Source organism: Chiloscyllium plagiosum, unplaced genomic scaffold (assembly GCF_037043375.1).
Source record: "Chiloscyllium plagiosum isolate Xiang-an unplaced genomic scaffold, Cpla_swu_hap1 HiC_scaffold_5, whole genome shotgun sequence".
NCBI lineage: Eukaryota > Metazoa > Chordata > Chondrichthyes > Orectolobiformes > Hemiscylliidae > Chiloscyllium > Chiloscyllium plagiosum.
The window spans coordinates 52618363-52645418 of NW_028270143.1; the positions used below are offsets into that span (position 1 = coordinate 52618363).

The 27056-nt window shown below is 39.6% G+C and overlaps 1 protein-coding gene, 1 long non-coding RNA gene and 2 other non-coding genes across 4 annotated transcripts in view; 3 read left to right on the forward strand and 1 right to left on the reverse strand.

Annotated features, from left to right (window-relative positions):
- Positions 1 to 7250, reverse strand: part of LOC148149929 (semaphorin-5A-like) — a 65334-nt gene extending 58084 nt beyond the window's left edge. Inside the window, exon 1 of the mRNA XM_087986888.1 lies at positions 7142 to 7250. Coding sequence (XP_087843014.1) covers positions 7142 to 7250 — 109 coding nt within the window. The remainder of the gene's footprint in view (positions 1 to 7141) is intronic.
- Positions 7251 to 17682: 10432 nt separating this feature from the next.
- LOC122550289 (uncharacterized) lies at positions 17683 to 25439 on the forward strand. The gene is made up of 6 exons (XR_015757106.1): positions 17683 to 17747; positions 19929 to 20014; positions 20372 to 20770; positions 21034 to 21072; positions 22182 to 22239; positions 22871 to 25439. It is a non-coding gene; the product is annotated as an uncharacterized LOC122550289 (long non-coding RNA).
- On the forward strand, positions 21994 to 22062 carry LOC122550400 (small nucleolar RNA SNORD123). Its single transcript, XR_006311847.1, has one exon. It is a non-coding gene; the product is annotated as a small nucleolar RNA SNORD123 (small nucleolar RNA).
- Positions 22719 to 22787, forward strand: LOC122550398 (small nucleolar RNA SNORD123). The gene has a single exon (XR_006311845.1). It is a non-coding gene; the product is annotated as a small nucleolar RNA SNORD123 (small nucleolar RNA).
- Positions 25440 to 27056: the final 1617 nt, after the last annotated feature.

Genomic DNA, 27056 nt, shown 5'->3' on the forward strand with positions numbered 1-27056 from the left:
ACATCTTAATTCAAATAACTGAGTAGTTAATGAACCTTAAAGTATGGTCCTAGGCTAAAGTGTTAAAAACCATTAAAACATGCCAACCAATCTCTTTCCAATGTCTATATTAGTTGTTAAAAGTCAAATAAAGATTAAAGAAATCTGTCAACACTAAAGTGCCAGATGTCGCCTTAATTACAAAAATGTTGCTTTGGAATGCTCAATGGTTCACAGTACATTTGTATATCACCAAGCTGCCAGGAGCTTGGCAACTTAATGTGGAATGCCTTTCTGGCCTCTGACCAGCATGTATTAGTTTCAGCAGATTGGTGCTGTCTAGTCCCCCTCCCAAATAGTGCAGCTAATATTCACTACAGTATGAGTTCAACTAGTCACCAGCATTGAGTTTCTCACTGAAAACAAAATTATTTATTCCAGGGAACTGAGGCAATTCTTTTGAATTCAATGGAAAAGGTACATTATTTTGGCAGCATAAAAAGAACTTGACTCAACATCTAGTCTGCTTCACACCCAAACGGAGCATATCTGATGCTGAAAATGGTTGCAAAACATAAAATAACACACCAGTCCTCATCATTTCAGTGATTATCTTGAAAACAAAGTTCAACCTCTAAAAAACTGGTATTCCTTGATTTTAAAGGATAACTTTTAATACAATAGTTCATACATTCTCATGATGTAACAATTCTGTTGTGATTATATTTAGGAAGTCAATAGTAAACTGTGAATTTTTTGATGACATAATACATGGCAGCAAAGTTTGTGTGGTTTATTGAGGTCAGATAAATCTCGACTTATGAATTTCTTTAAACATTACCAGCCATTCATTTTATACTGCAGTCTCATTTAAGAACCAATACTATAAGTGATAGATAAGAGTTGTAATTACAAGATTGCTGCTACTAAAACATAAATTATAATGTTTAATTGCAAAATTAATTATGGACAGAGAATGAACTGAAGAACTGTTTGTCACAAAACCCACAATTGCTAAATGTTCTAGTGTGCAGTCCGCTCTGCTATAACACATGTTCTTCAACATGAATTGGCTTTAATGTGACTGAAGAATTTAGACAGTTGTTTGTAGAACGTAATTAGCTCTAATGTGATTCTGGTCCCATTAGTTTAAATGGTGCAGCTACAGTGTGATTTTCTTAAAACATGAGATTGCACGAGAATGGAGCTATCAGAACTGACTGCATTGTGTTTTCTTTTCCTGATTACATTTTTAAATACCTGCTCAAAAAATGCACGTATCTATAAGTGTATCAAATATCTTTTCACATCTGTGTACTGAACAGTAACAGAAAGCGAACTGAAGAGTTCTTCCTCTGTGCATTATTTATATCGAGAAACGGTGTAAATACTGAAAATCTAGAACAATTAAATCATAACTCTGTGAAAGCAACAAAGTAGATCAGTCAGAACCTGTGAAAGAAATGGTTAACACTTTACTTTTGGCACCCATGCTCATAATGAACTGGAAAGATAATCAAGCATGGAAGAGGAAAAGAAATGGAAGGGAAATGCAAGAGGTGAAATAATCACAAGGAGAAGTTAATGGTTGAGTGTCCATCAACAGCTTCATGGAAGAGCAAGAAATGTCAGACAGTATAAATCAGTGGATTAGAACTGGAATGAGTGGATTACCTTAGGAGGAAAGGCTAGACAGGCTTGGTCTGTATCGTCTGCAGTTTAGAAGAGTCAGCGGTTACTGAACTGGAACATATAAGATCCTGGGGGGGAACTGACTGAGTGGAAAAGGTAAGATGGGCCAGAAATGAGGTTTAAAAAAACACAAGGTACCTTAAAACATTGAACAGAGAACAGTACAGCACAGTACAGGCCCTTCAGCCCACAATGTTATGCCAAGCATTTACCTTAATCTAAGATCAATCTAACCTACACATTCCTCAAATTATTGCCATCCACGTGCTTGTCCAGTAGTCGCTTAAACGTCCCTAATATCTGACTCTACTGCCACTGCTGGCAGTGCATTCCACGCACCCACCACTCTGTGTAAAGAACCTACCTCTGACACCTCCCCATACCTTCTTCCAATCCCCTTAAAATTATGACCCCTTGTGACAGCCATTTCTGCCCTGGGGAAATGTCTCTGGCTACCTATTCTATCTATGCCCCTCATTACCTTGTACACCTCTATCAAGTCTCCTCTCTTCCTTCTTCTCTCCAATGTGAAAAGCCTTAACTCACTCAACCTCTCTTCAGAAAACAAGCCCTCTGATCCAGGCAGCATCCTGGTAAATCTCCTCTGCACTCTCTCGAAAGCATCTACATCCTTCTTATAATCAGGCCATCAGAATTTGACACAATATTCCAAACCAGAAACATCTGATTCCAAAATTGCGCAGTATGCCCATCAATCCCAAAAGGAGTAAAGGATCAACTCTCTCCAATGCAAACACACTGCTAGAGCTGAATTCAGATCAAATATAAATCCTCAAATTTCTTCCCTCCCCACTGATAGTGACAGATTCACCCCATCACCACCTTCTGGTTCTACCTTCGAGCGAGTCCTGTATCCAAATGGCTAGTTCCCCCTGTATTCCATGAGATCTAACCTTGCTAAGCAGTCTCCCATGAGGAGCCTTGTCAAACACCTTACTGAAGTCCATATAGATCACGTCCACTGCTCTGGGTGATGAATTAATTAACTGAAATTTGCAAGATCAAAGCAAGAAGCTGCACTCACAAATTTGTCAATATAATAGAGTAATAGGATTGGAAGATCCTGCTGTATTGATGGAATACATTTCACATGTCCTGTTAAAAGCAGTAACTGGATTTCGCATAGGGACAACATTCACCCAGAGGGAGTAAGGAGAAGTTGTTTTGGTTAACAATCTCAGTTCGGCACAGGTGAGTACTGAGAAATAGGGACTTGATGGGTTGCTCTTGAAAGAATCATCCCAATAAACCATCGAGATGCAAAGGGATTATTCATCATAAACTGCCCCTCAACTTGAAGAGGACACCTATTCAAAGTCTCAAGTTTCTGCCATTGGTCATTACGTGACTGGACAGGCTGATCTCTGACCTGTAGATCTTTGGCCAGATAGGAAAGTACACCTTTTACATGATAGGATCTGAAGTGCAGGATTTATTTCCTGTTCTTGGCTTCTCTGCTGCTCCTTTCTTTATTTAATTAAAATCTTGGGAGTCAAAGCTTGATGCAACTCGATGGACAAGTTGTCATCATCCTGAAAAATTCATAGCAGACTCCTCCCATTTGTTACTATCAATTACGCTTGTTTCAAGAACAGCTCAGGGAGTTGTGAAATGTTTTCTTTATTCTCCCCTGGAACATTGGTCAATTGATAATTGAGGATATACAGTTTCCAGCCATTTTGCAACATGTCCTGTCCATCATATTGCAGAAGATATTCCTAAATACTCATGGAGCTGGCTTCAGGAAAGACACTTGCATTTGTTTCATGGACTTCCCATTGAATTGAGCAAATGTGTAGATGCATTGCTGATGGAATTTCTTTCACACTCTGTACATTCTTTCACTCACTGATACGATGTGACGATGAGAACTACTCTGTACACCAGGGTTTTTATCAACTTTCAGTGGTCTTTGTTCTTAAAGACTCAACACAATCATTTGTAAAAGGCTGAGTTGGTGCAAATGATCCAGTGTTGGATCTTCTCCTTAATGATGGCCTTTTGAGAGAGGCTGCCAAGGTATGATAAATGTTCAACATTTTCCACCGTCTCCTTCAACAAGGCGAGACAGTTCGGAGTTGGAGTTTACAAAAAGGAGGTGATCTTATTGAGATTTATAAAATCCTGAGGAGACTAAGAAAGTGGATTATGAAAGAATATTTCCCTTGTGGGAGATCCTAGAATAGGGGATGGAGTGGAGTTTAAAATACAAGATCTCCCATTTAAAGTGAAGATGAGGATCCTAAATGTTTGGAAGTCTCTTGCTAAGAATGTTGTGAAAGCAGGTCATGTTTTTAACACAGAGGGCAACAGATACTTACTAACAAATGTTATCAGGATAGGCAGGAAAGTGGAGTTAAGGCCACAATCAGATTTGCCATGGTCTTATTAAATATGGAAGCAGACTTCAGGGACAGAATGGCCTATTCCTGCTTCTAATTCACGTGTTAGTGTAGATGGTGAAATAACTCCTCAGAGTCCGATATACCGTCACACAGTTACCCTTCATTTACACGTGGAAAGTCTATTAAACTGGTTCAGTTCACTCAGAGCTAGCTCTCAGAATGTCAGAATGTCTGACACTTCTCTTTTTATCTATCAGCCAGGGCTCCCTGGTTGGGCCAAGTTAACAGCCCCAGTCAGGGAACACATATTCTGTGAGGTCCACTTGACCTTGTTGCAATCATTACAAATGGGAGGTGGAATATTGGCTGACCAGATGTGGATTGATATATGGGTTTCATTTCAGCAACATTCAACAACAGGTCGAGGTTGCTGTATGCTGAAGTGAAATTATTGAAACTGGTTTGCAAATCTGGTGCAGAGTGGACAAGGTCACTGCAATAATTCACAAAACATAGCTCATATGTGTCTGTGGTGGTCAGTCTAGTTTTAGTATGCAGGCAACTGATTGAGATTTAAGAGTATTCCATCCAAATAATATCTAATACTGACAGCAAATGGCAGCTGATCATTGATAAAGTCAATAGCTACTGCCAGGTGGATCATAATGGGTGGGTTTACATCAGAGTTTGAGAGTGCCTCTTTCAGATCTCCCTCTCAATTCAGGCAAAGTTGTATCATCATGAAGCAGCTGAAGGATTGTTAACCTAAATCTTTGGAGCACAATCCACAGATGCTCACGATTAACTTGGTCAAATACTGTAGTCAAATTGAGGAATACAACGAAGGTCTTGTGCTTTCATTCCTAGCTTTATCTTGAAGGCTCTGGCAATAAAGGACATATTGCAGATTCCATTGAAAGTTCTGAGGCCACACTGTGTCACTGGAAACTTTTGTCAGTCACAGGACGTAGGTGACTCAGGAGAGTGCATGAGACATTTTTGCTTGCCATGGGCAAGAGAGAACTGCCTCACTAGTTTCTTGCCTTCTCACTGGCTGCACTGCACCAGGAAGGGGTATCTCACTGAGGGGAATGTCAATTTAGAATCTTGATACCTCTCACATGATGACTGCAGTTTGGTTTTTTAGGTGGTCACCCTTGAGATTATCCATAAGTATACAAACATTCCAGCTTGCAACATTTAAAGTTTTCTGTCACCACAAAGGTGGTGATCTTGCCAGGTATGGGCATCCACACCCAAGCCAGGCAGCTTATCATAAGCAATCAGCAGCCAAGGGGGTGGATGTGTTACTGTGTGGTACCAGTGACATCACTCTCAATCCTGAACTATGTGCCAGTCACATACGTGGCAAATACATTGGATGTGCATTAAACAAGTGAACATGTCTCAATGTATAATGAGGGGCAACTCAGTTGGTGGTGTCAGCATTGTAAGTCAAGGGCAACCTCCAATATCAGTCAGGAAACTTGGGGGCAGTGAGGGTCAAGGGGTTTGTAGTCTGAAGTGTGTGTCATGGTCAACCCTGAAAGTCCAGTGCAACCACTCTGGGGATTGGCAGGAAGACAGACAAGAAATTGTGCAGTTATCAGTCAGGGGCTGGCCACTCATCTTTTGGTGCTGTCCATTTAAGTCACTCAATAGGTTGGGCCACACTCAATTTGAGCGAGGGGGGTATTCACAAAAAATAAAGGGGGTTATTAGGGGCTAATGCTTCAGGAAGGATTTGGAGGCAGCACGCTAGGAGTTAGAGGGAAATATAATTGTGAAGGGGGTTAACTCAGTATAAAAGGGGCAAGAGATGATAGAGCTTAGAATGCAAAGGGGTCTTGCAGAAGTAGGGGGAATGGTTGCCATCGACAATCAGCATCCTTGCTTTAGTGGGAACACTGCGCATGACTAAATCTGACATGTTTATTCGATATAGTAGGCGCTGGGATGTAAAGTGGGCAGATGGGTTGAGTGAAGACTTGTTGAAGTTCAAAGTCTAGTGGGTTGATGAGAAATTCTACCAAGAGGGGAATATGTACATTTGGGGGTTCATCAATTGTAAGAGGCTGGGCCTGCGTCTCAATGATTGATCAGTGACCTGTTTCCTGTCTATAACAACAAGTGATCAATGAGATGAAAATGGTTGCAAATACATTGGAGTGGGTGCGATAAGTATTTCTTTCCGTGAATGAGGGGACTTCATTTTCAAGTGATGTGAGTCTCTTCAAAGGACAACAAAAGTATACACAGATACCCTACAGTCCAGGTGAAAACATCTGTGAGCATTATATGTTCTCTGAACATGATGCATTAATCTGCAGTGGGCACCTGAGAAAACTCACTTAAGTTACCAATATGACAGAGAGGCGATGGTCTAGTGGTATTGGTATCGGACTGGCAATCCAAACACCCAGATAATGTTCCAGGGTCTCAAGTGCAAATCCAACCATGGCACTTAGTCGAATTTGTATTTACTAAAACTCAATTAAAAGTCTAGTGAAATAACTGTCGTAGAAGCTCGTCTGACTCAGTCAGGGAAACTGTCTTCCTTTCAGTTGAATCACTGGTACAAAAGAGAACAAAAAAAAACAAATATGGATGGACCAGCTAACATTGACAAACAGCTCTGTTGACCCTGCAACATCCTCCTCCCTAACATCTGGAAGCAAGTGCCAAAATTGGGAAAGTTGTCTCACTGACTACTCGTGGTTCTACTCACAGAATCAATCCCAGACCCCCCCCCCCCATAACCATTTGCTGGATGTGTCCTGTCCTACTGGCAGAAGAGATCCAACAGAGGTGGCAACAGAGGTGCGCAGTCAGGATGGTGTTGCCCTGGGAATCCTCAACATTGACTTCAGAACCCATGAAGTCTCATGGCGTCAAGTCAAACAGGGGCAACCCAGCCTAAGCTAATGTTAAACAGCTCTGAACGTTGCAAACACATAGAATGTAGTCTTGGTGGGGGATTTCAAAGACCACGAAGAGTGACTGGGCAGTAACATACTGATTGAGCCCTAAAAGTCACAGCTGCTAGCTGGGGCAGGTGTGAGGGAACCAACAAGAGGGATAAATATAATTGACCTCATCCTCACCAATCTGCCCAACATAGAGATATCTGTCCATGATAGTATCAGTAAGAGTGACGACCACACAGTCCTCCTGGAGATAAAGTTCTGTCTTCACATTGAGAATACTTTCCATTGCGTAATTGGGCACTATCACCACATTAAATGCGATGGACCTCGAACAGATGTCGTACCTCAAGATTGGGTATACATGAGGCGCAGCCAAATTGTACTCCAAAACAATTTGCAACCTCATAACCCAGCATATACCCCACTCAACTTTTCGCATCAAACAGGGGATCGATTCTAGTTCAATGAAGCTTTTTTATTCGCTTGAGGAAAGTGGGCATTGCTGCCTGGTCAACATTTATTGTCCGTCCCTAGTTGCCTTCAAGAAAGTGGTAGCACCTGTCTTCTTGAACCACTGCAGTCCACATGTTGTAGGTTGACCTACACTGCCTTTGGGAGGGAGTTCCAGAACTTTGACCCAGTGACAGTTTAGGAATAGTGAAATATTTCCAAGTCAGACGATGAGTGACTTGGAGAGCAACTTACAGGTGGTGGTGTTCCAATGTACCTGTTGCTTTTGTCTTTCTAGATGGAAGTGGTTGTGGGTTTGGAAGCTGCTGTCAAAGCATTGCATCTTGTAGACAGTACACACTGCTGCTATAGAGCATCGGCAGTGGAGGGAATGGGTGCTTGTGCATGTGATGCCAGTCAAGCGAGCTGCTTTGTCCTGGATGATGTCAAGCTTCTTGAGTGTCGTTGGAGCTGCATTCATCCAAGCAAGTGGCAAGTATTCCATCACATTCCTGACCTGCCTGGATGATGAACAGGTTCTGGGGAGTCAGGAGGTGAGTTATTCACTTAAGTATTTTCAGCCTCTGACCTGCTTTTGTAGACACTGCTTTTATGTGGTGAGGACAGTTGAGACTCTGGTCAATGGTAACCCCCAAGATGTTGATAGTGGGGGATTCAGTGATGGTAATGATATTGAATGTCAAGGGCTATGGTTAGATTGTATTTTGTCTCTGGTCATTGTCAAATATTACTTGCCATTTATCAGCCCAAATTTGGATATTGTCCAAGACCTGCTGCATTTGAACATGGACACTTCAGTATCTGAGAGGTTGCGAATGTTGGTGAACATCATGTAATCATTGGCGAACATCCTCAATTCTGATCTTATGAGGGAAGGTCACTGTCAAACCTGGCACATAGGAAGTCAGTGAAGAATTTTCCCTGTTACCCATACAAGCAGTTTCAAGAACAGTTTCTTCCCTGCTGTTAACAGACTTTTGAATGGACTTGTCAAATGTTAATGTTGATCTTGCTCTCTGAAAATTCTGTGCAGCTGTAATATTGTATTCTCTACTCTGAGTTCTGAGGAAGGGTCACTTGAACCAAAATATTAACTCTAATTCTCTCCACAAATGCTGCTAGACCTGCTGAACTTTTCCAGTAATTTCTACTGTTGTCTCAGATTTACAGCATCCATAGTTCTTTTGGTTTGTATTCTGCACTCTGTTCTCTTAGCCTGAAGCACTTTGTACGGTACAATCTGCCTGTATAGCATGACAAACAGCATTTTTCACTGTATCGCCGTAAATGTGATAACAATAAATCAAACGCAACCCCACTAACTCCAGTTTTGCAAGGGCTCCTTGAACCACGCTCAGTCAAGTATGGCCTTGATGTCAAAGGGTGTCATATTCCCTTCACCTACAGAATTCAGCTCTTTTGTCCATGTTCTAATCAAGGCTATATTGAGGTCAGGAGCTGTGGTCCAGCCGGAAATTAAATTGGGTGTCGCTGGGCAGGTTATTCCTGAGGTGCTGCTGCTTTATAGCACTGTTGATGAAATCTTCCATCACTTTCCTGATGATCAAGAATAGACTGATAGGCCATTAAGTGGCCAATTGATTTGTCCTGCCTTTTGTGTACAGGACATTCCTGGTAAATGTTGTAACTGTACTGGAATAGCTTGGTTGGGATAGCAGCAAGTTCTCAAGCACAAGTCTTCAGCATTATTGCCAGAATGTCAAGGTTCATAGTCTTTGCAGTATCCAGTACCTCCAACCATTTCTTGATATCACATGGAGTGAATCAAATTGGCTGAAGACTGGCATCTTTCATCTTGGGTACCATTACAATATGCTGAAAATGTGTTGCTGGAAAAGCGCAGCAGGCCAGGCAGCATCCAAGGAATAGGAGAATCGACGTTTCGGGCACACCATTACAATATGTCAAGATGGATCATCTGCTTGGCACATCGGCTCAAGGTTGCTGTGAATCCTTCAGCTCTACCTTTTGCACTGCTATGATTGGCTCTTCCATCATTAAAGATGGGGATATTTGTGGAGCTTCCTCTTGCAGTGAGTTGTTTCATTGTCCATTACTGGATGTGGCAGGCCTGCAGAGCTTAGAACTGATCTGTTGCTGTGGGATCACTTAGCTCTTTCTGTCACTTGCTGCTTATGTTGTTTGGCATGTAAGCAGACCTGTTTTGTACCTTCACCTCATTTTTAAGTATCCTGGTGCTGCTCCTGGCATATCCTCCTGCACTCTTCATTGAACCAGGTTTGATCCCCTAGCTTGATGGTAATGGTTGAGTAGGGGATATGCTAGGCAGTGAGGCTGCAAATTATGCTGGAGTACAATTCCGCTGTTGTTGATGGCCCACAGCACCTCATGAATGCCCAATCTTGATAGTGCCACACAATATGATGGAGGGTATTGTCAATACGATGACAGGACTTGATCTCCACAAGGACTATGTGGTGGTTGCTCTTACTGACACTGACATGGATAGATTCATCTACAGCAGACACATTGGTGCGGATAAGGTCAAGTACGTTTTTCACTCTTATCGGTTCCCTCATCCCCTCCTGCAGACCCAGTTTAGCAGCTATGTGCTTTAGGACCTGACCAGCTCAGTCATTAGTGCTGCTGCTGAGCTGCTTTTGGTAGTGGACATTGAAATACTCCACCCAGAGTGAATTTTGTATCCTTGCCACGCCTCAGTGCTTCCTCCAAATGTTGTTTAATATAGAGGAGTACTGATTCAACAGCAAAGGGAGGATGGTACAAGGTAATCAGCAGGAGATTTCCTTGCCTCTGTTTAACCTGAAGCCATTAGACAGGGTTGTATGGAGTTGTCCTGAGAGTTGGGCAGTTTGCTATGAACAATGATCTGTTTGAGGTTTGGCGGTTGTTTAAAGGCAAGTAGTGGAGGTGTGGGGAAGGTCTTGGTGAGGTGCTCATCCTCATTGATAATGTGTTGCAGGTCACGAAGAACATGGTGTAATTTTTCAGCCCCTGGCAAGTACTGAACAACGAAGGGTACCCTGTCAGTTACAGCACATGTCTGTCTCCTGAGGAGACAGCAGAGGAAAGTGGCCGAGCAGAGGCTGATAGCTAAGTTCGGTACCCATAGGGAGGGCCTCAACCAGGACCTTGGGTTCATGTCACATTACAGGTGATCACCATTGCACTACACACACACACACACAGATATTCCTACACACACACACACTCTCACATACACACGGACACAAGTACACACAGACACCCACACACACCCTTACAGACACACATGCACCCCCTCACAGACTTAAGACACTCTGCACTCACTACACACACACACACACATATACACACACACACACACACACTTTCTCACACTCACAACCCCCACCCCAGACAGACACACACACAGAGACAAAGACCCAAATGCACACATATATTTTGTGTGGTGAATTTGTACTTGCAGAGTTACATTGCACTTTGCTCAAAAACTGCATACATTCATGTAGAACTCTGAGCTCAAAAGCTGCATGAATTTATGTAAAACTCTGTTATCTCACTTTTTAGATTAGAATCAATCTAAACATCAGGTCATAGACAGAGAACACAGGGGGCTAACACCTTCAACATATTGTCTAGCTATCACCATTGTTAACAGCTAGCCCAAGAACGCAACTTTAAAAAAAAGGGTTTTGTGATTTACACATGAAAGAAGTGAAACTATCACTGTATTCTAACAAATGAAAGGCTTAACAGACAATCAATTTTTCAATGTATAATTTCAGTTACATAACACTGCAAATTTTTGCTATAAATTCTGTGATACGATCGAGTCCTCCACAATCACCTGATGAAGGAGCGTCACTCCGAAAGCTAGTGTGCTTCAAATTAAACCTGTTGGACTATAACCTGGTGTTGTGTGATTTTTAACTTTGTACACCCCATTCAACACCGGCATCTCCAAATCATGAAAATTAAAAGTCATGTCTTCAAGACAGATCTTATAAAAATAAAGTACTCCTTAACAGTAGAAAATAAAAGAACTAAATGTTTACTTGGAAATAGTTTGGTTATTCTGATACTTGGTAAGGGAATTCATTCTGATTTGAATTTTAAATAAACAAACTTTCTTCAAAAAATTGATTTTAAAAAATTCAGAGATGTAATGCGACATTTGTTTTATTGCATTGAAGCAGAGATTTAAATAAAATTAGATCAGGACATTACAGTGTATCGACTGATCCGAACTGCACCATGTTTCAGCACAACAATTAATTGATAATGCTACATTACATTCCGCTACACAACACCACTGTGAAACATTGTGAACAATTGACTTATTGGTAAGCTGATTATTTCCAGAAAGTAAATTGTCAGGGTACTTGTGTAGAAGCCCGCAGTGAATTGGAATGTAACAAAGCAACAAGTAACTGAAAGATATCTTATTTAAATTATGCAATGTATTATTCATGTCAAACCTCATATTACTGTGTAAAAAATTTAAGAATTTTACTGTTTATTATCCCACCCTCTTTGGGCCATAATGTGGAGGTGCCAGTGTTGGACTGAGGTGGACAAAGGCAAAAGTCACATACACCAGGTTATGGTCGAACAGGTTTAGTTGAAATTCCAAGCTTTGGAAGCGCTGCTCCTTCGTTAGGTGAGGCCGGAGCGGCTGTAGGACTATAACCTGGTGTTTTGTGACTTCTGACTTTGTGCACACTGTTCAGGCTTCGCTCTCAGTAAATGAAGAACCCCAAGGTATATGTAGGTAACTGGGGAACAGATACTAGTAAAAGGGGAACTATAGCGTGCATTCAGCTACTACAAACCACTGACGACTGTGGATAGCACGGAGTTACCCTGGTTTTGTAGAGTTTGAGGAGATTCGAGATGCTGAAGATTCCCTGGGGTGGGGGAGTCCAGAACTAGAGGGCTTAAGTTTAGGGTGAGAGGGGAAAGATATAAAAGAGACCTAAGGGGCAACCTTTTGACGCAGAGGGTGGTGCATGTGTGGAATGGGCTGCCAGAGGAAGTGGTGGAGACTGGTACAATTGCAACATTTTAAAGGCATCTGAATAGGTATAGGAATAGGAAGGGTCTAGAGGGATATGGGCTGGGTGCTGGAAGGTGGGACTAGATTGGTTTTGGATATCTGGTCAGCATGGACGAGTTGGACCGAAGGGTCTGTTTCTGTGTTGTACATCTCTATGACTCTATGATTTATGTTGTTCATGGTTGGGGTGGCAAGGTAATTGGCGGCTCACCTGTTCCAGTAGAATTAGGTGGAAGTGAGTACTGCAGATGTTGGAGATTAGAGTGGCGCTGGAAAAGCACAGCAGGTCTGGCAGCACCCAAGGTGCAGGAAAAATAGTCCTGATGAAGTCGATTTTCCTACTCCTCGGATGTTAGAGTAGAATTGTCACCCTGAATGCCACCCCGCACACGCCTCCAGCTCGCAAACCCTTTGGCCCAAATGATCAATGCTGTGAATATGGTGCTGATCACTGTCATCGCTGCAGGAGGAGATGGCGTTAACACTGCCGGGGAAGGAGGGCTTTGCCCGGTCACCCTGCCGGGGAAGGAGGGCTTTGCCCGGTCACCCTGCTGGAGCCGTGCCTGGTCCAGCTTTTTTTTCTCCAATGAGATCTCGGTCATTCTTCCCTGGATCGAGGTCACGGTCCCGATCCAGGTCTCTATCGAGGCAGAGAAGCCGCTCTGTATATCCCTGAAGAAGATCCAAGTCTGGATTACCGAGCCTGGATCACTTTCACCAAAGCGAGGGCGTACACCATCTGAAAACTCTGTTTGAAGGACAAGTGCTGACCGAAATGACTAAGTTGCAAAGCAAACTTTTTGGAATGATTTTTTTTCGTTTCCATTCTTTTAGTTGCATTGGAATATTGAATCTTTGTGGGATTTTGATTTGATTTTAAATGTAAGGGCTTGTTTCTAATTTAACTTTTCATGCTTGTCTCCCCCCCCCCCCCCCCCCCATGAAAAAAAGCATTTGACGCGAGCCGGACTGTTGTTTAAGAGTACACTTCCTGGCGTTGATTCTAAATCTGATCCCTTGCATTTATTTTCCTTGCATTACTGTGTTGTATTCTTTTGTTCTATTACCATATTCCTCTCAGACCTGTTGAAGTGTATCATATTTTTGTATCTCGAAATAGAAATAAATAAATTGTCCTGAGAAAAGATGGTGGAAATAGAATTCTGATAATTCGCGAGAGAACGATTTTGTGTGAATTTTTTATGGGCAAACCCTGATTTTTAAACACTGACCCTCAGTTCTCAATTCTTCAATATTGGAAACATCCTCCCCATGTCCAACTTCTCAAAAACACCTCAGGGTCTTCGTATGTTTCAATCAAGTGGTCTCTTGCTCTTCTGAACTCCCCTGAGTAGAGGCATGGTCTGGTCATTCTTCCTTCATTACCCAGTACATTCACTCCGGGTGTCAGTCTGCTAAACCTTCTCTGAGCTTCCAAATCCATTTACATTCTTCCTGTAAATAAGGTAACCGTTACTGTTCACAGTATTCTCGATGTGGTCTAGCCTATGTCCTGTACAACTAAAGTATAACTTCCTTTCTTTTGTATTCAATTCCCTTTGCAATAAATAATACAATCCTACCAGCTTTCATTATTACCTGATTCATTCTATAGGGGACCCAGCCCACACTGCAATCTCTCACCAGTTAGTTGTTTTTTATTCTTCTTGCTAAAATGGGCAAGTTTGCAAATTCCAACATTATACTCCATTTACCGCACCTTTTGCCCACCAAACCTTTTACGTTTTTTTTGTAGTATCCTTATGTCTTCTCATTGCATGCATATCTAATATACTGTTATTTCCTGGTAGACTGATTAATATCTCCCAAAATGTGTTTAGCAGAATGTGGCATTGGCCCATGATGTTCTTGAAATAATTCATCTCCAAATCATGAAATAATTAGATTCAGTTGCAGTTTGCAGGTGAAAGCCTTGTCATGTTTGGAGGTTGAATTGAACTAAAATGAACTGAAACAACCACATTTGAGAATTGTTAATTTTCAAACATCAAATGCAATGATAGAACATACTCGTTTAAACCATATCATGTTTAGAAAGTTTAGCTATTCAGGATTTAATCTGAAGCTATTCATTTAATTTGTAAATAATTACAACTCAGTGCTGTTGGAAGTACAACTGACAGTCAGTTTGGGAAATGTGAAACAATCAAGTGGGTTGCTGAAAGATTCTTGTGCAGCTTTTCTCTGTATTTGTAGGACCTCAGGATGTTCAGCAGTGACGGATCCTGCTCATTATACTGGTGGTAGCTCTTTGACTGGCTCCAGCCAATTCCATTTCTTAATTCTTTCCAGTTCTGATGAAGGATATAAGTAAGTAATGAAAGCTGCAATTGAGCAAACATGTTAGCAGTAGGAATAGGACATGTGGCCCCCTTCCAGCCTGCTTCACCATTCAATAAAATCAAACCTGATCTGGTTCCTCTAAATTCCTGTCTATTCCCCAAAAATATACCTGATAAAGTTCTACTTTAGGTATAGCATTAAGTCAGACTCAAAGACTTGGGACAACTGTTTGGAACGAGTAAAAAATTTATCTGACAAAAAGATAACAAAGATTATTTGTTAGGAATTTTCCTGGTATTGGGTTGGTGATTCTGAGCAGAGTGTCTCAATTCCTTTGTTTAGTCATTACCATTTCCAACTTAATGTCTTAGGTTCAGAAACTGATATGCGGTTGCAAAGTTAAGTGGGACAGTGAAATCTGGAAGCTCAGCAAATATGTTACTTCATTTTGACTATACTTATAATGTTAACCTACATCATTCTTTGCAGATGCTGACTGAATGGCATGGTTTCCATTATTTTCTGCTTTTATTCCATTATCCAGCCTTTCCCTGAATTATTTTGTTATCTATTATAACACATTCCTTTTTAAATGTCCATGTATTTTGTAATTTGACAAAAACAGAGTGTGTGTATGTGTATTGGTGAGGGTTTATCTTTTTAAAGCTTTCCTCTAACTTTGCTGGTAATAAGTCATACTGTATACACTGATCATCCAAACCAGTGGAAACATTCTTTCGCTGTTAATGTCATAAATTCTCATGTTTTAGAAACCCTTGGATAGATCTCTCTCAGCCTTTCTCTTCCAATGTAAAAACCCCAACTTTCTCAAAATTGCCTTTATCAATTTGACTTCTCAACCCAGCACTATTGTGAATCTTTATTTTGGCTGTACATTTTTTATGGATTTATATTATTCCTAGATATTGGAATGCCCATATCTGCATTTGTTTAGTGGAACTACTCTCTTCGGAAAAAATATACAACTGTACATATACTGACTATGTTTAAGAACAGCAAGTTCTCTCTAATGTTTAACCATTCTATATTTTGTGGTAGAGGTTTATAAAATCATGAGGAGCATAGATAAGATGAATAGCAAAGGTCTTTTCCATAAGCTGGGGGAGTTCAAAATTAGGGGGCATTTTTAAGGTGAGTGGAGAAAGATTTAAAAAGAACATGAGGGGCAACGTTTTTACACAAGTGGGACTAGTTTAGTTTGGAAAACTGGTCTGCATGGACAAGTTGGACTGAAGGGTCTGTTTCTGTGCTGTACGACTCTATGACTCTAAACAAAAACCCTCTGACTGTGAATCACAATTTTAGGCAACATTGTTACTGCAAAAGTAATATTCCATCCTGAGTTCTGAGAAATAGTCACACCAGACTTGAAACGTTAACTTTGTCTCTCTCTCCACAGATGCTGCCAGATCTGTTGAGTTTCTCCAGCCTTTTCTGTGTTTGTTTCAGATTTCCAGCATCTGCAGTATTTTGCTTTTAATTGCATGTTTTAACTTTAACACTTTCTAGATTAGTTCCCTGCTTTTTGATGTGGATAAGAATAACTCTTTTAAAAACAATTAAGTATTTAAAAAGTGTAAGAGATGGGAAATTGTCTAAAACTGGATCTCAAAGCACTTATAAACTAAATGTGAAATGTACGCGCAAGGCACCTTTCATACATCGGAGAGGCAACCAGTTCTTCATACGTTCATTATGAAGTAAACAATACCATTGTATTGTCCGAAATCCACGCAATTTTCACTTGATATTAAAACCGTACTAGTATGATAATAACCAAACGTATATGGTTTTTTTTTTGCATAAGAATAGCATTGCTTAATTCGAAATAAAAGAAGGAGCTGCAGATGCTGGAAATCTGAAACAAAAACAGAAATTGCTGGAGAAACTCAGTAGGTCTGGCGGCATCTTTGGAGAGAGAAGCTGAGTTAAGCGGGCTCAAACATTGCTTCAATTAACCAGATTACTAATACAACTGCAATGTCCACAAATACATCAGAACTACTTTTGTATGCTTGTATCTATAAATAACAAATTGACCACCACATGCAGTACGGTCGGGACTGTGAAAGACTTTAAGGTTATGTTATTGTTGCAGAACTGCCCCACAGCAGCTCAGAGCACATTCTGCAAAATAATGCGCCTGACTATTGAAACATACACTTCATTGAATATATGCTTGACTCACCGAGAAAATACTCCAACTTCCCAAACAAATTTAGTTATTAATCTACAATGCCATCAAAGTCATAACAAAAATAGAAGTTGCCGGAAAAGCTCAACAGGTCTGATAGCATCTGTGGAGAGAAATCCGAGTTAACGTTTTCGATCAAATTACCCTTCAGAACCCTGTTTCAGGGTTAACTCTGATGGGATGCTGCCAGACCTGTTCCAGCAATTTCTGTTTTTGTTCCTGTTTTACACATTCCGAAGTTATTTTGTTTTTATTTATGCGAAACAAAATCTTTCGGGAGGTCAAACTTGCTGATGAGTTTGGAGTAGTTGTGACCACTGCTTTGAGTGAGCGTTCTCCGCTTCTATCCTCTCCCTGAAGATCAGGATATCACTGCTCCGCTCTCATCCCAGCCCTGTCTGTGCTCTCTGACGCCCCACGCTATTAAATGGTGCCGTCCCAAAACGGGGGTGTCACAAGTCACATAAATCAAAACATTTCTAGCACCAACGTAAATGATGTGTCACCTTCATCTTGCTGAATATTATAATACATAGTGAAATTTCACTCAGGGATTGAGTTGCTAACAGTCCAACACTCACCTCTTGATCCCGTGAGATTCCGATCTCTCCCCTTCAGCTTTTCTTTAGCACATTCCAGCAGTTTGCAGCTTCTGAGACGTGGCATTGCTCCGTCCCCACAGTCTAAGTCAATGCTTACCGCAGGTACAGTCATTCAAACTACACTTGGGAAGAATTTATACAAAACTTCGGGTAATTATTAATCATTTGTAAAATAATGTAACTATTAAATTTGTATGCTGTTGTAATTCAGCTAAAAGTTTAGCGATGATCTTACCATGACAATTGAACATCTGGAAAGTTCAGCTTTGAAAGATGTTAACTTATGGTTTATTTGTTATTTTACTAATATATCCTTTATAATTGCAAACTATTATTTTATATTCTGTTATTACATTGAATATTTTATATGGCAGTTTTGTCTAAATATCAATTTCTGAAACAGTAATTGAGACCAGATGTCGTTTCAACAATTTTTAAAACCTTCACAAAGTGTAGAGCAAACTTTATAAATAAGTTAAAATGTATTTTCTCAATTGGCAAACTAACTGCTTGAATTTGCAATTGTTACTTTTTTAAAGTGTATGTATATTTAAAAAAAGATTTTACATTGTGGCTACCGACTTTAAAACGGTAAATACCAACAGTACTAACATGTAATTTTCGGAATCAAATGTTCTTCGGTGGTCGTCCTGACTTTGATTGACGCTTTACATTCTATGCTTTTTCTTTCATTTTTACGACCACAGTTGGGGAGCAAGATGAAAGTCTGGTAGAACAATTTGAAGCCTTATGTTTTACTACATACAGTATTCATGATTGTTAAAGAGCTAGGTTAAGTTAAATTGAAGATTAATGATACAGTAGTATTGTGCAGTTCCGGTCTCCTTCCTATGGGAAGGATATTGTGAAACCTGAAAGGGTTCAGAAAAGATTTACAAGGATGTTTCCCGGGTTGGAGGATTTGAGCTATAGGGAGAGGCTGAACAGGCTGGAGCTGTTTTCCCTGGAGTGTCGGAGGCTGAGGGGTGACCTTATAGAGGTTTATAAAATCATGAGGGGGCATGGATAGGATAAATAGACAAGGTCTTTTCCCAATGGTGGGGGAAGTCCAGAACATGAGGGCATAGGTTTAGGGTGAGAGGGGAAAGATATAAAAGTGACCTAAGGGGCAAACTTTTTCATGCAGAGGGTGGAACATGTATGGAATGAGCTGCCAGAGGAAGTGGTGGAGACTGGTACAATTACACATTTAAAAGGCATCTGGATGGATATATGAATAGGAAAGGTTTAGTTGGATATTGTCAAAATACTGGCAAGTGGGACTAGATTAAGTTAGGATATCTGGTCGGCATGGATGAATTGGACTGAAGGGTCTGTTTCTGTGCTGTACATCTCTTTGACTCCATGACTCCAGGATTTTGAGGGACCAATGCAGTTTTCTCCCTGGGCAGAAGCCGTGCTTGTACACAACAGATTTTTGAGGGTGGCATTAGTGTCAGGGATCCCAGGATATCCCAATGACAATGAGTGGAAGAATCGGACTAGCAACAACAAGCAGAGTGCCAGAGTGACATAGTAGATAGTTAATGTGAGAGTTTGTGATGATAGTGTGAGAAGAAAACTCATTAGGCTCTTAGCCAATTTCAAGCCACACCCAAGTTATCAGAAGTCACTCAGTTATCTGCACACAGTGGTCAGTTTTTGCCCGAAACGTCGATTTTGCTGCTCGTTGGATGCTGCCTGAATTGCTGTGCTCTTCCAGCACCACTGATCCAGAGTCAGACAATCAGTTGTGGCTAATTGGCTGTGAACAACCAATGGTAGGTACTGTCTAAGTTTTGTGTAAATTGGAGGTTATTTTCAGTTGTTGAAGTTCTAAATTAAGTTCAAGAGGATAAACTACATTTCATTTAGAGATTATTTACTCACTATTTGCCAGAAAATACCCACTCTCGTCAAATCCTCAATTCTCACCTCCCTCCATTTATGAAGCACACTGTTTATGACCACACGATGATGATGATGGTACAAATGATATTAAGCATCATTAATAATATTCCTAATAATCCACTCAGAATTATTAATGATTCTTTGCAACAGTGTTAACGTTGAAGGAAATCATTTTATTTCTCTTCAAATGGTGATTTTGGGGATCTGAAATTACAACAACCATTTACACATGAGCTTTAAAGATAGATGTCACAGCATGTTAAATAAGCATTATGAGCAGAATATCTAAAGAAAAGATGCCAGACATTTTCCAATTTGCATCTGCTTCTCTTCAAAGTTCTGTTAGAATATTTATCAAATTGGCAATGGGTTAATATTAACCATTCTTAATTCATTTGTTTTTACATCTGGATTTTGCAGCATCCATGAAAACCATTAGCATAATGGAATATCATCCTATCAGCAGAGAGGAAAAATGATTTCCCAACAATTTATGTTCTTAGAAGGTATGATTAATTTAACAGAGATAGTCTGAGTAACAGCATTTATTTATTTTTTCCTCCAGATGATATAACATATTGAAAAAAACTTTATCTTTGATACATCCCAGCATTTACAATTCTTTAGATTTATAAATTGACAACTAATGAAGTACTTCATTTAACAATTACATTACGGAGGAAAATGTTAAATATTTTGTGAAAATTATGATTAAAGGAATCTAAAATTATTTGAAGTTAAGATACCATCCATGGTCTGATTCACATTCAGCTTCTCTCTAAATATCCTTTCTTGATTAGTGATGAAATGAGTTAATATTAATCATTCTTTATTCCATTTGTTTTTATATCTGGACTTTTCAGCATTCCTGGAAACCTCAAGTTTTTAGATTAGATTACTTACAGTGTGGAAACAGGCTCTTCAGCCCAACAAGTCCACACCGACCCGCCGATGCACAACCCACCTAGACCCATTCCTCTACATTTACCCCTTCACCTAACTTGGCCAATTAAACTTGGCCAATTCACCTAACCTGCACATTTTTGGACTGTGGGAGGAAACCGGAACACCCGGAGGAAACCCACACAGACACGGGGAGAACGTGTAAACTCCACACAGAGATTCGCCTGAGGCTCGGAATTGAACCCGGATCTCTGGCGCTGTGAGGCAGCAGTGCTAACCACTGTGCCACTGTGCCGCCCACCAAAATGCCAAAATCAAAGACCGAGGATGATTTGTGATTCTGAACACCAGTTTAGAAGGTATGCTTTCGTTTAACATTCAAATCATTACATAGCAAAGGTGAACAGTCTATTTATGCAGTCTATTTATATGTGTTTGATGTTCTATGTGGGAAAGCTAATCAGCATTTGTTACTCAGCCTAGATCATTTGATAAATATGCACTGACTATAGAGAGCTAACATGGCTTTGTCATGTATAAGTTATGCCTGGCTAATCTACTTTAATTAGTCACAAATAAGATAAACAAAGTATTTATGGCCATTATCCATGTGTACTTTCAGGAATCATGAAATACGATTTCACACAAAAATATTGACAATGTGAGTATACAAAGTTAGAGGCAGATTTTGTCTCGGTTATAACTTGGTTATGAAACATGATGAGAGTGAAGATTAAGGCAGGTATTCTGATTGTCAAGACATGGCAAATTGTCTTCCCCTGGAATTTGTTCAGGAGCTTCATGCCACAATATTTAGAAATGGTTAAGATGAATGAACACAAAATTGAAAATCTAAATTTCCAAAACAATAGGAGAAGGCATTTGCAAAAAGACATTGTACAGTCCCCATCCAAAGTACTATGTTCAGTTTACAGTTCAATTCAAGAAGAATACGTTTGTTTATGGCAATATGGAGTTCAGTACAAATTCATCGGAATGATGTGGGGTCTTAAAGAGTTAAGTTTTGAGAACAGGTTGCATAAACTTGACTTATATTCCTTTGAGTAGAAAAGACTGAGCTTTAATTTGATCAAGTTCTCTAAAGGATTCAGTAAGGCTTATATAAAGAAACTATTCCCTCCAACAACAGAGTCAAAGTACACTGACATCATCTGAAATTTGGAACAGCACTCTCATACATTGCCTAGCATAAATCTAGAATTCATTCCCTGAAAACACTGCGGATTCAGGAACAGTTTGAGTTTCAAGATTAATGTCGACAGATTTCTTTTTTATTAGGTAATTATATCAAGAATATGGAGCTAAAGCAGGTAAACTGGATTGAATTACTGATCAGCTATGATCCATCTGAATGATGAAGCAGACTAAAAGGCTGAAATGCCTATTCCTCGTCCTGTGTCTCGAATTGAGGAAGTTCATTATTTTTAACAAAATTGTAGTTATTACTAACTGCAATTGAAAATAATGTTTTCCTGGTTAGCGTAACCTTAAGTTGGAACATTTCAGTAAAAATTGCCTTAAAGACGAGACTGTTGAGGTTGATGGTGCAGGTTGATTTCTCTGTGGAAATGATGATCTAAGGGATCTGATATTGTCTGAAGTAAACATGCCATCCATTTCCTGATTCACATTGTGTTTCTCTCTAAATTTTCATGTCTCAGTTTGGAAATTTGTTTGTTTTATTATATCTTATTCCATCTGTTTCTATGTCTGGATTTTGCAACATCCCTGGAAATCTCTGGAACACAGAACATCATTCTATAAGCAATGAGGGAAAGGGATTTCCCAATGTTTATGCTTTTAAAAGGTATGTTTTCTATTAGTACGAACAATTTGATGAACTTGTTCTATTCAACAAGCATTTACTTGTTCTATTCATCCTAATGATACAATGTATCATTTATAAAATATTGCCATGGACAGATCCCATCATTTACAACTCCTTAGATTTATAAACAATATAACTTTACTGTCATTTAATAGTGCATATATAATGGCATTATCAAACAATAATGTTTATGTTGTCCATGTTGTTTCCTCTGAGTGGTCATAAGTATGGCCCATTGAATTCAAATCATTTACTATTCTGACTGAAGTTACAATTTGTTAACATGTCTAGAATAGAGAAATCATGTTATAAAAAAGAGCTGTAGCTATTCTTATTGTATATCAGCATCTATTAAATTAGTGTTTTGTTTGTTCATATGAAATTATGTTGAAATATTTTACTAACACTGTAAGAAAAGAGGGCCACATTAATTTATGTTGGAGCATGTTGTATTTCTCTGTGAAAGTGATGAAATTGGGGATCTGAAATCATCTGAAGTTAAGATGCCATCCATTTCCTGATTCACATTCTTCTTCTGTCTATACTTCTACTGGTATATTTATCAGTTTCATAATTAGTTATAATTTTTTTTATATCTGCATTTTTCAAGATTCTTGGAAATCTAGAAGATGATGACATCCTTCAAGACAATAAGAAATTGAATTTGCAATCCTGACAGGGTTGTAGAAGATATTTTACACACGTTAAATAGACATGCCCTGGAAATAATCAGCTTGATGTTTCTTGTTTGTCTTTCCATCAAGACCTGAGTTTTTTTTGAGAAAAGGCATATTTTGTTTCATTTCAAAATATGGTTTCATAATGTATCCCATTTCTTATTTAAAATACAGAAATTATTTGCTGATATTGAAAATATTGCTGAAGAAGCAGAATACTTTACAAAACAGTCACATTGCTGAATTAATGGAACAGTTTTCTACTTTCTCCTTCTCTAGTTACAGTGGGCTCATTGCCCGTAATATTAACTAGGAATCAGATAGGCATCCAACGTTTCAAAGAAACATAGAAACATAGAAGATAGGAGCAGGAGGAGACCATTGGGCTTGCTCCACCATTCATCACGATCATGGTTCATCGTCCAACTCAATAGCCTAATCCTGATTTCTCCCCATAACCTTTAATTCCATTTGCCCCAAGTGCTATATCTAGCTGCTTGTTGAATACATTGGCATCAACATCTTCCTGTGGTAATGAATTCCACAGGCTCACCACTCTTTGGGTGAAGAAATGCATCCTCACCTCTGTCCTAAATGGTCCACACTGATTCCTTAGACTGTGACCTGTGGTTATGGGTGCACCCATCATCAGGAACATCCTCCCTGCATCTATCCTGTCTAGTCCTCTTAGAATTTTATAAGTCTATATGAAGTCCCCTCTCATTTATCTGAACTCTGGCTGCATTTTGGGAAAGCAAATCTTAGCAGGATTTATACACTTAATGGTAAGGTCCTAGGGAGTGTTACTGAACTAAGAGACCTTGGAGTGCAGGTTCATAGCTCCTTGAAAGTGGAGTCGCAGGTAGATAGGATAGTGAAGAAGGCGTTTGGTATGCTTTCCTTTATTGGTCAGAGTATTGAGTACAGGAGTTGGGAGTCATGTTGCGGCTGTACAGGACATTGGTTAGGCCACTGTTGGAATATTGTGTGCAATTCTGGTCTCCTTCTTATCGGAAAGATGTTGTGAAACTTGAAAGGGTTCAGAAAAGATTTAGAAGGATGTTTCCCGGGTTGGAGGATCTGAGCTACAGGGAGAGGCTGAACAGGCTGGGGCTGTTTTCCCTGGAGCGTCGGAGGCTGAGGGATGACCTTATAGAGGTTTACAAAATTATGAGGGGCATGGATAGGATAAATAGGCAAAGTCTTTTCCCTGGGGTGAGGGAGTCCAGAACTAGCGGGCATAGGTTTAGGGTGAGAGGGGAAAGATATAAAAGAGACCTAAGCGGCAACTTTTTCACGCAGAGGGTAGTATGTGTATGGAATGAGCTGCCAGAGGATGTGGTGGAGGCTGGTACAATTGCAACATTTAAGAGGCATTTGGATGGGTATATGAATAGGAAGGGTTTAGAGGGATATGAGCTGGGTGCTGGCAGGTGGGACTAGATTAGTTTGGGATATCTGGTCGGCGTGGACAGGTTGGACCGAAGGGTCTGATTCCATGCTGTACATCTCTATGACTCTATGACTCTGTGTGATCAGGAGCAACAAAGTGCAGTCACAGTCAATCAAGGACTGGTCCAAAGCTAGGGTTTCATTGGATTGAGGGTTGGAAAGAAAAGAGGAGCTAATTTCACATTGGATTCAGATGAGGGAAAGGCTGAGCTCAGATTTAACAACAATAAATCTTTTTTGTGCCTTTAATAACTCAAATAGTGACTGAAAATAAACAAGCCACCTTGGTTCCAGGAGCACACTGTGATAATTCTAATTTTTGTCCATAGAGTTATAATTATATATATTATTTTCATTAGATCCCAGATGTATTATGTACATATACTGCAATAATATTGAAACAATTAATCTTAAGCTTGAATCAAATGAGGAAAATTTAATTGTTCCCCCATTAATTTATCTCACACTCCTTTGTATTTAATTCATTTGTAATGAAGTGAATATAAGTTTTTCAGCATTTCAAACTCATTGCTGTATCATAGCTTGAATCTTTTTAAATTTCTAAACTATGTGCTATCTACATAACAATAAAGTGAAAATTTTGTTAAACTGTACATTTGTAATTCCAATGAAGTAGTAGTTAAGTCCTTTAGCTCCCTCAGTTTTTCTATGTCCTATGAATTCTTTCACAAATATCATCAGGTGATATTAGCAATTATCTGGTCTATGAGTGAAATACAGAATATACTGTTTACAAGAGTCTTTGAAATCAAATGAGCAAGTTATATTTGTTATTATTTGGTGCTAGGACTGAGACTAAATGACAAGACTATTTCTGTTGACCTACTTTGCTGTAATTCAGAACTGACATAAATCAATACTTCATTATAACTGGGAACAATGCAATCCATCACACAAAAAAATCGTGGTATCTATTTTTAAGAAAACAGTTTATGTGAACTGAAGCAATTTCATAGATTCATCAATAAAATTGTTCCTAATTTCTGTAGTTGTGTTTGACAGTGTTTAAAATAACATCCATGATTCGGAGATGCCGGTGTTGGACTGGGGTGTACAAAGTTAAAAATCACTCAACACCAGGTTATAGTCCAACAGGTTTAATTGGAAGCACACTAGCTTTCGGAGCGTCGCTCCTTCATCAGGTGAAGGAGCGTCGCTCCGAAAGCTAGTGTGCTTCCAATTAAACCTGTTGGACTATAACCTGGGGTTGTGTGATTTTTAACTAAAATAACATCAATATTATTGGAAGACTGATATGATGATGAAAAAACTGTAAGTTTCATTTCTTTTAATTTAATGGGGAGAGATTGAGAATATAAGAAGAGTTTGGTAATAAAGGAAAGCTTGTACTGCAAGACGCAGGAAACAATGTTTAAACTGTGATTGTCTCAGGTACTTTAAAAGATCTGACAAAGAAATCAGTCCTCAGCTCAGAACTAATTCTTCTAGTCTTCTTTTAATGCTCTTTTGTTTCACAACATATTTGCTTTCAGTACAGATATTAAGATACCAGACACTTCAACCTACCTCAACCTGTTTCGAATGAAACGTTTGCATGTAACATTCTCCATTAGAATTTGAAAAGTCCAACTTTTCAAATCTGTACAAATTCTTCCTTTACTGGCCTAAAGCCAAAATGCTCCAAGGAAGAGAGAGCGGTCCTGTCAATATAAAGGATTCTCTCTCAGCCTTCACATTGGCGGTCTTGTATCTCAAACTGAGTAAATTAAGATATACAGAGACATGGTCATCAGACCAAATACGTTGAAGATTTCCATACCACAGTTGAGTAATAATTTTTAAAAATTATTTATGGAGCCTGGCATTCTTTTACAATGGTACCCCTCCATTGTTAAATCACACTTTGATGAATCTTCTAAACCGAAACCTTTAGAACTGTAGCATTTTTGTTTAAATTATTTTTCTAATTAACCTGTTCAGAGATGATATTACACATCTCTGGAACAGGTAGGACTTGAACCAAGGCCTCCTAGTTCAGGGGTAGGGACTTTACCAATGCACCATAAGAGGACCCAACTGTAGGAATTATAGATCTAATAAAAAATTAATTTCAGGTTAAACTCCAATCAGGTTAAACTTAAATAGAATTAAACTGTGGGCACAACATTTCCCTGCCTGGAGGTGGCAAGGAGAGGAATTAATTGAGTGAGATAATTATCGAGGGATTCTCACCCACTTCTCACCACCTCAGCAGTCAGGTGCTGGGTAGAAGCTCCATTGAGGTCTTTCCCAACTGACCAGGAGCTAAGGCTCTTAAGTGATCAGTTAGCAGTCACTTAAGAGCCTCAACTCACCACCTCTATCCATGACATGCCTTCCCAGTAGTTGACTAGATAACTGGGTTAAGGGGCATTTGTCACACTCTTAGGACAATCAGGGTATGACTCAAAGAGGTGCAGAGGGACATAGACAGATTAAGTGAGTGGGTAAAAACTTGAGATGATGCACTTTGGCAGCAAGGATAAAGGACCTGAATATTAACTAAATGGAAAAAGACTGCAGAACGCCTCAGCACGGAGGAATTTGGGGTTTCTCATGCATAGATCATAAAAAGCTAGCATCCAAGTTTGACAGGTAATAAGGAAGCCAAGTAGAATATTGGCCTTTATTTCAAAGGGAATGGAG